Here is a 13,683-nt window from a genome sequence, read left to right as displayed (position 1 = left end):
TAGTCCCCAGACACCTTTGGTCCTAATTTTGGTAAACACCTGCAACCGACTCCAAACGCAAACACCATACCTAGAATCAAGACAACACATTGACAGCTCTCTTTTGCATTCATTAATGATGCAAACAAACACACATGCCCTATTAAAGACAGCTGTAAAGCCATTTGTCCTACTACTTTTTGGCCTATGAACAAAATGGGCTGTTATTTATAAATGGTACATATGGATGAAAATACCTTCAAATGAAAGCTGACAGTCTATTCTAACATGCTCATAATTTTTTTATGTCATATACAAATTTGAATACAGAGCCAAAACAACAAACCTTGAGTCACTGTCCTAGTATTCATGGAGTAATGGAATTTTCCCAATGATCTACTGGTAACATTCAAAGATGCGTGCCACAGACAAATAAACAAAGTCCAAATCCCCTCTCACACATTTACAACCCTGCTAGCAACTCCTAATCTTCCTCTGCTGCCTAAGGCACAAGGACTCAGTACTTTTCAATTTAGCCCAATACTTAAACTAGTAGTTCTTTAATCCCCTAAACATTTGTAAAATGTGTTAATGCATCAGCTCAGTACATTTCTATAACAATAGACTGCACTGTATATAATGTTAGTACATTCAAAGCAAGTGAGTCATCATTAATAACAAGAAACCAGGCAAGCCTAGTTCAGCCGGTCTGCAATAGAAAGCGTTGACATCTCGACATTCGAAACCAGGTCGCCTACGTGAAAGGCTATTTCGTTAACCACTACACCACGGAGCTGTACATTTTCCAGGTGTCAGTATAGCCTCTTGTCTCTATCCTGAACAAATCCTCTATTCCCACTGGCCGTTTTAATAGTTAATTGGCCGTTCGTGAATGACATTGATACAGTTAAACAGACTAACGTTTCTTACTAAGTTTACTTCCACCACAAATAGGGTCTATGTATGGCGTTTGCCACTGGCCGTTTTAACAGCGTATTAGCCAGAAATAAGCTTTACCAGTATCTACTGACTTACTGGATTAGTCATAAGAATTGAGCAATTGCTAGCGAGTCTGCCAAAGCTACTTCATTTCATGGCATAAGAACTTATTTTTTTCTTTCATGGCAAAACATCGTACTTTTGTCTTTCATTCATGAATGACATTTATACAATAACTATCAATAAAGGCGATGATAACTAACCTTTTCATCAAGTGGAAAGACGAGAGAGTCATGGAATCTACCAGAAGTGATTAGTAAATGTCGTTGCTCTCAATAGATTCATACTTAGGTTTTCCACATGAGAGGCATTGTCTTTATTCACTGCACCACGGCATTACACGTTTCAGCAGTCGCTAGACTCCACTGAGGATTGTGTTAAACTGACTGTCTCTCTCATTCTCATCTTCATCCGCTTATCCGGTATCAGGTCGTGGGGGCAGCATCTCCAGCAGGGGACCCCAAACTTCCCATTCCCGAGCCACATTTGCCAGCTCTGACTGGGGGATTCCGAGTAATAGGCTTACTAGTAACTTCCTAGGAATAATCATAAGAAATGAGCCATTGCTAGCGAGTCAGTCAGTCAGTCAGTCAGTCACTAAGAGACATTCACTCTTCTTATGGTTGCTCCATAGCCGGTAGGGATCCAGTGTCGGGGGGAGGCAGGACTTAAGGTGTGCCAGAAATAATCTTTTGAAGCACTTCAGGATCGTGGGGCTGAGCGCGACAGGTCGAAAGTCCTAATGATACACATACAGTATTTTAAAAATGATTCAATAATAACTGGAGTAAAACATGTCTTCTCTGACATATTCATACCGTAGTCACCAGTCAACATAACATAAAAATGTACTTAAACTTCAATCAGTGAATGCTACCCATAAGAATGGCAAGATTTGCATTCATATAGAATAAGAAATTCCCACACTGGTATGCTCTGATGCAATAATTTAATACCAACATTTGGACAGACAAGCTGTCTTCTTCAGGGTTCATGTCAAACACTGCAGGTCACATATTTTTATGTGGTTTAGTGGAGCACAAGCAGGTGATATTGATTATGACCATGATTGCAATTCTCTTATTGGTCAGTTACTGAAGTAACACATTAAAGTGACAGAGGAACAGATAACATTCTATCATAAATGTGATCTACAATAGGCCTCATTTAAAGCAGACTGATATATACAGTAAAAGGGCAGTATTACAGGAACGGCTTGATGTTGAACACTGCATTGAGACCTGTGTTAAACACTCTAATCAACTGTGAATTTATTGCAGAAATTACCCACTTCGAAGTTTCACAAAGAGTTTTGAATATTCACAAGTGATGACACGTTGGGTGTGACAAAAAAGCGCTTTGGGCCAAATTAATCTGATATGACTGTTCAGACAGAAGTCACATAGCCAGCTGTCTGATTTCTATTTGATTTGGTACCACATATGAATGTGGTTTGTAATGTGCTTGGACATATGTCCAATTGTTTCTTGCGGACTGAATGGGTTTTACCTGTTCAGTCCGCAAGAAACAAAACGGATTTGAGTCACTTCAAACTGCCAATGTGAAATGGCAGTTCAAACTAAAGTTTATTTTGCTCAACAAACCTCTATCTATCATATGTATGTTTTTGTGTCAGTTTTGTATTCCCTCAATTTGTCTTTAAATATCAGTGAAATAATGATGCATGCGTGTTCCATAGGTATTTCATTGACACTCCCATGTGACAGAGATTTGTGACGTCTGCCCTGGCATTGTGTTACCCCTTCAACCGGTGTCTTCTGTTATTGCCGATTCATGTGTGAGTTCTTTCTGGTCACGAACATCTGCAGCCGGCAGATGAGTAGCAATTCATCTCGCTGAAGTGGGCCAAGAGATTCCCCATGTCTCAGAGCTGCCACTGGACTGCCATCCAACCACGAGCAGACACTGATCATTTCACACACCCTAACACACATACTCCTGGGTGTCTATGCACATCATGCTGCTTGCTTATGTGTAGCACAACACGGTATAGGAGTCCTATCTAGAAAACAGCTGATAACTGGGTGATTTCATTACAGTGAAGAATTCAATACAGCTCTCACTGTATTTCAGGCAGAAAGAGATGTTAATTGCCTTGTTCTCTTATCCCTCTGTGACCATGAAAGCTGTGATTCTCCAAGTTAAAGCAGTGCCCAGAACGCTGGAGAGGGCTTAACACTGACACATCAGATGTCAGCTCTCACACACGCAGGGTCCAATTATTTTATAAAAAATACACACTTTTGTGTGTTGTGGTGCCCTGGCTGTCCACATTTACTGATGTAGCGTGGGTTTAAATCTCGCCCAGTGCTCTTTCAGCAAAAGCACTGTCCTCTTCCTTTTCCCACCTGAACTGCAGTCAAATAAAGCATTAAAAGTGCCAATATCATATCACACGAAAAGAGAACAATTTCAAACTAGAAGTAGAATTGATGTCAACCTTGGTGACCAATTAGATTATGCAGGATTTAGTATGAACAGATTTACCGTTTTAAATTTGGATTTACGCCATACATGTTTACATGATGCATCCCATAATCATTCACTATAAACCTAATTGTGATTGTAGTCCTTCAATGGCATTAGTTATGTAAACCACTTACTGTCATTATCAGTGGGCAGGTATTATGGTTTTGCAAATGTAATCGGTAATCAATCAATCAATTAAATGTATTTATAAAGCCCTTTTTATATCAGCAGCTGTCACAGTGATTTTACAAAACACCCGGCTTTAAACCCCAAGAAGCAAACAACCCTAGTGTTGAATTTCAGTTGCTAGGAAAAAATCCCTAAGAAGGCCGAAATATAGGAAAAAACCTAGAGAGGACCCAGGCTCAGAGGGGCTGACCAGTCCTCTTCTGGCTGTGCCGGTTGAACATATTAAGAGTACAAATTGTAATAATTAATAAATGTATGTGGGCTGAGTCCAGAGTCTGTTTAAATCTAGTCCAGGTCGGAAGCATGACCAGATGGACAAGGAAAGGGACAACACCGGGGAGGGGGAGGTGTCAGCACAGTGGCAGCTGAAATCGTCAGGTATTATCTTGATCTGCAACACAACCAGGAAGACTTTGTACAGGGACAGCAATGGGTCTTTCAAGCCAGGTACTCCTCAGGTGTGGGCCAGGACCTCATGTCCTCCTAAGTTTAAAATGGCAGGAGACAGGGAATATTTAGAAAATACATTCCTTATATCTACAAGGATTTATAGTGGAGAAGGAGAACTGAACCTACTTCCCCAGCACAATAATATAGCAGCATAAGACCATGGGGCTGAGACAGGGGCATCCGGTGACACTGTGGCCCTATCTGGGGGAGGCCCCGGACAGGGCCCAACAGGCAGGAAATCAATCCACCCACATTGCCAAGCATCAACCAAAGGGACACCCACCAACCACAACCACCGTGAATGAGGGCTGAGTATTGCCAGCAGAGTACTGTGTGCAACAAGTGTGCAACAGAGAGACAACAACAAGCCAATGACTTCGTCCCAGAATGGCATTGGATGGAGGGAATCCCAGTGGTGATAAGAGCCCACCTGGCAAGACAGCAAGGGTGGACAGTATCAAGCCTTTCTGGTCACCTTCACGCCCCTGGGCCAGGATACACCTAATCATAAACCGTGCTGTAGAGATGAGTCTTTAGTAGATACTTGAAAGTTTGCAACAAGTCTGCATTTCTAATTGGCAAATCATTCCATAGTAGTGGAGCTCTATGAGAAAAGGCCCTCCCTCCGGCTGTTTGGAAATTCTAGGTACAATTAAAAGGCCTGCATCTTGCAATCTAAGGTTGCGTGTAGGTGTATGGCTGGATCCTTTCAGCGAGGTAAGTAGGAGCAAGTCCATGTATTGATTTATAGGTTAACAATAAAACCTTAAAATCAGCCCTAACCCTAATATGCAGCCAGTGTAAAGAGGCTAGTACTGGAGTAATGTGTTCAAATTGTTTTGTTCTAGTTAGGATTCTAGCAGCCGTGTGCAGCACTAATTGAAGTTTAATTATTGATTTGTCAGGGTAACCGGAAAGTAGAGCATTGCAGTAATCTAATCTAGAAGTAACAAAATCATGGATTAGTTTTTCTGCAGCAGTTTTTGATAGTTTTTGAAAGTTTAACATTGACAAATCAGATGTCAGCTCTCACACATGTGATCTTTTGACTACATAAGAAGCTAAGCTTTACAGATGTAAAGTAGTTTTCCCAGTAACACTGCCTTCCTGCCTCATGTTTCACGATCTCAAGAATGCTTACTGAACTGCAGCTATGATGAATGACAGGCAGATGGACAAAAGAGAACACAGCTGCCTTCAAGCCAATGTCCTCAACACAGGTTAACACTTGCCTCATAAAATGATTGACTTTTATGAAGAACCTTTTATATGAGAAGTTGTCTCAAAGTACTTCACAGAAATACCAGCCGTAAACCACTAAAGAGCAATCAATGCAGAGTTGGAAGCACAATATCTTAAGGAAAACTCCCTGGAAGAAAAAAACGTAGAGAGGAATCTAGCTCCGAGGGATCACCTGTTCTTCTATCTGCATTGGTCGAGATTTCAAAAATAAATACAGCCATGTACTCTAGAACCTTTTTTCAAGACGCTAAGACTTTCACAGATAATAACCCTGATGAATATAAAAGGCACTTCAATTCTAACGTCTGATGGCTTTTTATAGTCAGTCATGTGTGTGTGGTTGTGGGTGTGTCTCTTTCCAGTCCCACTTTGCTGTGGGGTGCTGCTATATCTGTTTTTGAAATCCTATTTCACTGCTTGCATAGTTGAGATGGAAGAGAATACCACAACTGTGAAGAGTTGTTGGGTAATTGTGCATATCTGAGCAGTATGTTTTGCCTAAAAATAATATTTCTCAACAATCCAAAATGCCTCTTCTCGATCTTCAGCCAATAGAGACTGGCAAGCATGCTATTAATGTTAGCCCTTTTACTGTCAATTTTGTGTGTGTGTGTTAAAGGCAATGCGTGTTCTACGTCTTTCTTTGCTGCACCTGACCAAAACAAACCCATGGCCTGACTAGTACAGTTAATCGTTGTTTCAAAAATGCAATACATCAGTTTAGTCAGTACTGTTTAAACTGTTGTGGCTTATTTCAACTGGCCTATCAGGTCTTATTTCCAGACATTATCGCAATATGACTTGATTTGCTTGGGCAGAGCTCCAAATGGCAGGGTTGTTGCTAACATGGGGAAAGGTGGATATGATTCACATGGCTTGGGAGGGCCCACTGATCATAATAATATCAATGTCATCCATAAAGTAAGTGAGGGGGCCCAGGTATATATTTTTCAGGCGGCCCAGGATTCTTGGTAACGGCCCTGCCAAAGGGTGCCCTCATACATACGGCCATGGCTACAAGGGATACAGCTGATGTCAATGTGATGTCATATGCTTACTCTGGATTTCCCACGAAATTGCACCATTAACTAGTTAACTACTGCAGCTGCTGTCGGTCTGACAACAACAACAATACACCATCAATACACCAACAATACCAACACCAATAATGGCGCTAATATTGGTGACTACGTTTTTTCTAATTTTAGTGACATGCCCATTAGCCAACCTTAGTCCCTGGCATACATTAAGGACATGCCAATATGAATGACCAAAGCACCACTGTTATCAAGGAGCCTACAGCACCGGCAGTTGCTTCCCACTAGCAGCCTACGTTGATATTTGCCCTCAGCTGCATCACGTCCCAGGTGCTAGCTCATGTGGACAACCTGGGATGTAGTTTGAAAATGTGTCATCTATTTCAATTGGTGAATGGTATAGTATACTTGGAGTATTAGTCAACATCTGGATGTTATAGAGACATGCCAATTAGCGAATACCTAGATGCCCCTTGAATGCATAATGACATGCTGGTTGTGTTGATGTTCTTGCCACACAATCCTTGTAGATATAAGGAATGTATTTTCTAAATGTTCCCTGTCTCCTGCCATTTTAAACTTAGGAGGATATGGGGTCCTGGCCAACACCTGAGGAGTACCAGGCTTGAAAGACCCGTTTCTGTCCCTGTACAAAGTCCTCCTGGTTGTGTTGCAGATCAAGACGATACCTGACGATTTCAGCTGCCACTGTGCTGACAGCTCCCCCTCCCCTGTGTTGTCCCTGTCCTTGTCCATCTGGTCATGCTTCCAACCTGGAAGCATGACCAGATGACCTGTGATTCGTCCTTCTTTTAGTAAGTGGGTTTTTGTTTCAAAGGTTGACTTACTTAAAGTAAATGTTGCCACATAACAGCTATTTAATGAATGGTAGCTAGCAGCAAAGTTGTAATCAACTTTGGAAAAAGATAAAAGTAATATGGACATATAACTCACTATGGAACCACAATGACTGGTTATCATTCCAATGTGATGCTTGCACAACTCTGTGGAATTTGGGAAACCATCAAAAACAGATGTTCCCCCCACCCAAAAAAAATGTGTACTCTGCTTTCTCAATTTTTCTCATGTAAAGATGCTTCATGGGTCAATGTTTTCAGAGAATTGCTGGTTCACCAAACAATATGTATGGTTACAATAATACTACTTCAATAGCTTGTAGCTATGACAAAATGTCTCTTTCCTTGAGTACATGTTTAAGCAGAGCAGTTGTAATGGCTTCATTAACTCAAGCTTTATAAATACAGCACACTTCTCCCCAAACAGAATTACACATTTATTTTCCTCCATGTTTTTTTATTCATTTTCTGCAATGTTGTAAACTAACAAATGGAACAAACAAGTCTAGAAATAGACTGATGAGCCAAAACATTTTGTCCACCTGTCTAATATGCTGTTGGTCCTCTGCCAAAACTGCAATGACCCACCAAGGCATGGACTCTACAAGACCCCTGAAGGTGTCCTGTGGTATCTGGCCACAAGTCATTAGCAGCAGATCTTTCAAGTCCTTTAAGTTGCGAGGTGATGCTGCCATGGATCAAACTTGTTGGACCAACACATCCCACAGATGCTCAATCAGATTGACATCTAGGGAATTTGGAGTCTAGGGCAACACCTTGAACATTTCATCATGTTCCTCAAACAATTCCCAAACAATGTGTACAGTGTGGCAGGGTGCATTATCCTAGTGAAAGAGACCACTGCCACCAGGGAATACCATTGCCATGAAGGGGTGTACTTGTTCTGCAATGACTTTTATGTAGGTGGCAAATTGACATCCACATAAATGCCCGGTTCCAGGGTTTCCCAGCACAAAATTGCCCAGAGCATCAGAAAAATCCCTTAACCGGCATGTCGTCTTCCCACAGTGCATCCTAGTGCCATTACTTCCCCAGGTAAACCGCACACCCATGCACAGCTGTCCACGTGATGTAAAGAAAACGGGATTCATCGGAACAGACAACTTTCTTCCATTGCTTTAAGGTTGAGTTCTGACGCTCGTGTGTTAATTGTAAGTGCTTTCAACGGTGAACAGGGGTGATATGTGCACTCTGACCGATCTGTGGCTACACAGTCCCATGCGCACCAGGGTACAGTGCACTGTGTGTTGTCACACATTTCTCCCTTAACCAACATTCAAATCTTCTGTGACTTTTGCCTCAGTAGACATTGTGTCGGTTCGGACCAGACGGAATAGCTTTTGTTGGCCTTACGCATCAATGAGCCTTGGGCACCCAACCCCTTGTTGCCGGTTTGTGGTTTGACTACTGTCGGTAGGTACTCACAGTGTTTCCCTCTTATTGTAATGACAGCGGCTCCCAGCTTGTGGTGTACCGCCACAGAAAAACAGAATAGTTTTATGAAATACAATTTTTTTCCCAAAGCTGAACACAGTTTACCTTTGAGCAAGCATCAGAGGAGAGCAAAAACATCCCGCACCCGACATTCACAGTATCAAGCTGTGTCTGTGCACGTTTGTGTTGAACTGTCAGTAAGTGGCTGTCATGTTGAAATAAAGAAGGTACAGTAGCAATCGTCTGAGTGACAACAAAAGAAGTAAGCTAGTTAACTAACTGTCACAACTCAATAGCTACCGTGGTCTACAATAGATTAGGGTCATTCAGGCAACATTAGAGATTCAGAGGCAACAATAAGACCTCCGTTTTCGTAATGTGCCTTCAAAATAAAAGTCTGTGTATATATAGTGTTCATTATGTAAATTTTCAAAAGAAAAACAATCTGGGAATAATATAAACAAAACTAAATTACTATTTAAATAATACTTTACATAAGTTAAAGATATTTGAAGGTGGTGTACACTGAGAAATTGTTAGAGCTTAAGTAAGTTAATGTAGAGAACCTATCTAATATAAATAAAGCCTATTTTGATATTATTGTTGGGATAAGTCCAACCCACTCCGCCCCACTGTAATGTACAAAGGATGCTTTTTGCGGAAAAACTATTCAGTGCCGCAGTGAATGTATTGTACGAAATACTCAGGAGTTTGTAAAGTTCCACATCTAATGTACAGGGAGGACGTTTTACAGGGAGGATGTTTTACAGGGAGGACGTTTTACAGGGAGGACGTTTTACAGGGAGGACATTTTAGCATTTTTAGATTATATTCAACTTTATTGTCATTGAACGGTACAAGTACAGTACAACGAAATGCAGTAAGTATCTAACAAGAAGTGCAAATAGAGGGCAGAAAATGTACAAGTATTTAGAAGTATTAAGAATATGTATATTAGAAGTGGTATGTGTAGATGTGCATCATGTTGCCACTACCCCAAAGAAAAGTACAGGTAATGCTGCCTCACCACTGTGGCACCCACAGCCTTGTCATTTCAGAGATGCTCTGACATGGTCGTCTGCCTTTAAAAACGTGGCCTTTGTTAAAAAGTCACTCAGGTTTCAATCAGGTCACTCAGGTTACACCTGCCCAATTTTCCTGCATCCAACACAAAGAATATGAGAACTGATTGTTGTCTTACCATTTTATCTACTCAGACCATGACATGTGCCCTGTTAGGAGATTATATTAACGTTATTCACTTCCCCTGCGAGTGGCCATAATGTTTTGGTTCATTAGTGGAACTTACTGTGTTAAACCACACAAACCGCACCCTCAACAAACATGTTTGTTGTATAATACCATTCTGATACTGTTCGTTTCAGCAAGCTCACTGTGTTTGTGTGTTGATATGTAAAGTGTTGAATCATTGACATACATCCTCATGTAATTTATTGTAAGACAGGTTGCAAATAATTTGTAGAAATAGAGAAGAGTAGTGGCACAAGGCAGCTGCCCTGAGGGACACTGAAGAACATTCTCTGAGTTTTATTGGTTAGGTACCTTTCCAACCGTGAGATGGCTGGGTAAGACATAACGGCTCCTTTTCATGTTTTTATAACAACCTATGAAAAACGAAATGTTGTCAAAGGCTGAACTCAAATCTACCAATGCTGCTCTAACTACAATGTTATTATTAAACATGCTTTTCGTATAGATAAAAACCTCGCTGACTACAACCTTGAGTAGATATGTTATGGGAAGCCTAAAATAAAACTGTTTACTATATTGCGACTATTTCTGGTGGATTTACGAATTATGTCTCAGGATTTGTTCAGGATAGACAAACACTTCGCTGGCTACACGATTCTCTCGTCCTTTCACTTGACGAAAAAGTCTGTTATCGTCACCTATATTGATACAGTAGTTATTGTATCAGTGTCATTCACGAATGGCTAATAAGCTGTTAAAACGGCCAGTGGCAAATCCATAAAATTCATAGATGCTTTTTGTGGTGGAGGTGAACTTAATAAGAAATGTTACTCAGTTTAACGCTAGTTAATGGTGTCTATCAAAATATTCAAACAACAAAGGTTTGATTAAATTCATTTGCTATGGGCTCGCGCTGGTCGTTCCAGCTCAGCCAGCGTTCCATTTTAGAGGCTTAGGTGAGTTTTTATGTTTTCTGTTGTCCAGCCTAATGGTAAAAAACAATTCCCCTTTGTAGCAGTGCTGTTATACCTTGGCGGTGCTGGACACTTCCATTCAATAGCTTACTCTTTCTGTCTGAGTTTTGCTTACACAGGAAGTTTGAAGAGTAGACAAGGGGTTGACAAAGGTCCTTTTGAATTTTGTATTATATGGTGGAAATCTTGCAAATGGCACTTTTAAAATATTATTGCCAATAATCAGTCATCTGAGTGCACTACTGTACAGGTTTTGTACCCTTCTCTATATGCATGGTGTTGGTCGGTAGTCAACTCATTCTCAATAAAAAGCATTGTATTTGGACAAACAGTTCTTTCCAGCAGTACACTAAGAGCAAACAATAGCTCACTGGGTGGCATTAGGTTTGAAAATAGTCAATTAATTCAATAATAATACATTAGGAAATACAAAGAACTGTCGACCAAACTACTCAAAACAATTCAATATAGCAGAAAATGGGAAATGTATTTGTTTTTGATATTTTGATTACTCATTCGTTTTTGGTTCATGGCATTGTTTTGTAAAATGTTATAGTTATATTTACAGATTGTGTTTGTGATTAGTAAGTTAAGTACATTTTTACACGACACATCCTTTGTGACTCATAACTTACATATATATTCACCTACAACGTTGCTGTAGAAATCTCCATAGAAACACTGCTCTATTGGGATCTACATAACAAAGAAGCTTCCCGTCAGAGGAATGTTTTACATTTCTTCTTTTCAGAAACTCTATGGGGATGATGGCTTGGCTGGGACTTGTAAATTATGTCTTGAAATATTTGACTTATTGTTTCATAAGACACTATTTTGCTTGTTTTTCAATAATGCATTATTGACTTGTCCTCATGGTTGATCTAACTTACTGGTCGTTCAATTAACAAATTGTCTTGTTATTTTACCAATAGCATTGATTGTTTGATGGCTTGTCATGACTTATGTCTATGAAAAAACAGTAAAACTAACAGCCTGTTTTTCTTCAAATCTCTAATAATGGGAGTATCAACTGGTTGATTTCTTTTGATTAACTAATTGATTGGCTGACTGATTGGCAGGTAAAGGAGGCATCACGGCAGCCCCAGATGGTGTTCACAGTGCGTCACGCCACAGTGACCTTCCAGACGGACGGTGACACATGGCGCGAGCAGAAGGAGAAGAAGGCAGCGCTGATGGTGGGAATCCTGATCGGCGTCTTCGTCCTCTGCTGGATCCCCTTCTTCCTCGCAGAGCTCATCATGCCGCTGTGCCACTGTGACATCCCCCCCATCTGGAAGAGCATATTTCTGTGGCTGGGCTACTCCAACTCCTTCTTCAACCCGCTCATCTACACCGCCTTCAACAAGAACTATAACAACGCCCTGAGGAACCTGTTCTCCCGCCAGCGCTGACACAGGAGACGAAGGTTGAACGGAAGCAGGCTGTGCCAAATTACTGTTAACATCCACGGGTGGCTGTCCTGATCACAGAACATTGGCTACCATTTTCTGTTTATTTGATGCTAAGGCTTGGGCTGAGGTTGGGGTTGAGGTTGGGTCTGGGATTGAGATTGAGGTTAAGGCTGATGCTGAGGTTGAGGTTGGGACTAAGATTGAGGCTCAGGTTGAGGCTGGTGCTGAGTTTGGGACTAAGATTGAAGCTCTGGTTGTGACTTATGCTAAGGTTGAGGTTGGGACTGAGATTCAGGCTCAGGTTGTGACTGATGCTGAGGTGAGGTTGGGACTGAGATTCAGGTTTAGGCTAAGACTAATGCTGAAGTTGAGGTTGGGACTGAGTTTTAGGCTCAAGTTAAAAACAATGCTGAGGTTGAAACAGACAAGCAGACCAACACCAGGAGGCTAGCTTGCCAAAGCTAGTAAGATCCCTGAAAAGGGCAGTTCTTTTAGCTGCTACCCTCCCGGCTCTGCCATCAACCACTTGAAAGCAATGTGTTCAAAGACATTCAGAACTTACAGTGTATGACCTTTGAGCATCACTGAAACTTGAAGTGAGCACCAGTCAGTCTAGCCCTGCATTGCAGTAAAAGAAGGATGAACTTGCTTCAATACATGAGCAGTAATGGAAGGAAATGATATGGTCCTTCAGCAACACCCCATATTTTGGTAATCGCTAACCCTGTTTAGGCATTATACCATTTTACAAATTTGGCTGAAGGAAATCTTAATTGCATCTGTTTTAATTACCCATCACAAAAAAAGTTCTGTTGCTCAGGTACTGAAGCAAGGGGAACCATGACATTGGCCCTTCTTTCCCAGAACACTGACTTACAAGTGAACAAAATATTATTTTCTTCAGGCCTTTATAGAGATGTCAGAGAAACACTTTTTAGTTTTCTAGAAAGAACAAACCGTCATATGATCCAATTTAACGGTTTGTCTTCACATACAACATGGACTGAAAACAAATTTATTGGGATTTCATAATAAACCATGGGACTCAGTTACAAGCCGTGCACTAGAACCAACCAACTGTGGACTGCATTGTTAAAAATTAAGTGGATTGCTTGGCAGCACATTACAATCTAGATGTAAATATTGATGCACTGTATGAATTAAAGAAATGTCTGGTTCACAAACTAAACTAATAAAAAATCATTCTGATCCTCTTGCAAATGACACCTGGAGAAAGTACTGTTTCAGATTGCTGTATCCGAAGAAGGTAAAAGTGTATCAAAGCTAAATAAATGCATGCTAATGAAACAAGGATGATCTTTATCCTCACTTCTCAATTGTACAAAGTTATACTAGCCAAAGAAAGGGTATCTTCTTATATAGAGAA

The 13,683-nt window shown here is 40.8% G+C and overlaps 1 protein-coding gene across 1 annotated transcript in view; it reads left to right on the top strand.

Annotated features, from left to right (window-relative positions):
• Positions 1-13,469, top strand: part of htr5ab (5-hydroxytryptamine (serotonin) receptor 5A, genome duplicate b) — a 44,699-nt gene extending 31,230 nt beyond the window's left edge. Inside the window, exon 3 of the mRNA XM_010885478.3 lies at positions 11,964-13,469. Within this exon, the coding sequence (XP_010883780.1) occupies positions 11,964-12,296 (333 nt within the window). The 3' untranslated portion in view covers positions 12,297-13,469. The remainder of the gene's footprint in view (positions 1-11,963) is intronic.
• The last annotated feature ends 214 nt before the right edge of the window (positions 13,470-13,683 follow it).

The sequence above is a fragment of the Esox lucius genome, chromosome 21 (assembly GCF_011004845.1).
Source record: "Esox lucius isolate fEsoLuc1 chromosome 21, fEsoLuc1.pri, whole genome shotgun sequence".
NCBI classification, from domain to species: domain Eukaryota; kingdom Metazoa; phylum Chordata; class Actinopteri; order Esociformes; family Esocidae; genus Esox; species Esox lucius.
This window is presented reverse-complemented; position numbering and strand designations above follow the sequence as displayed.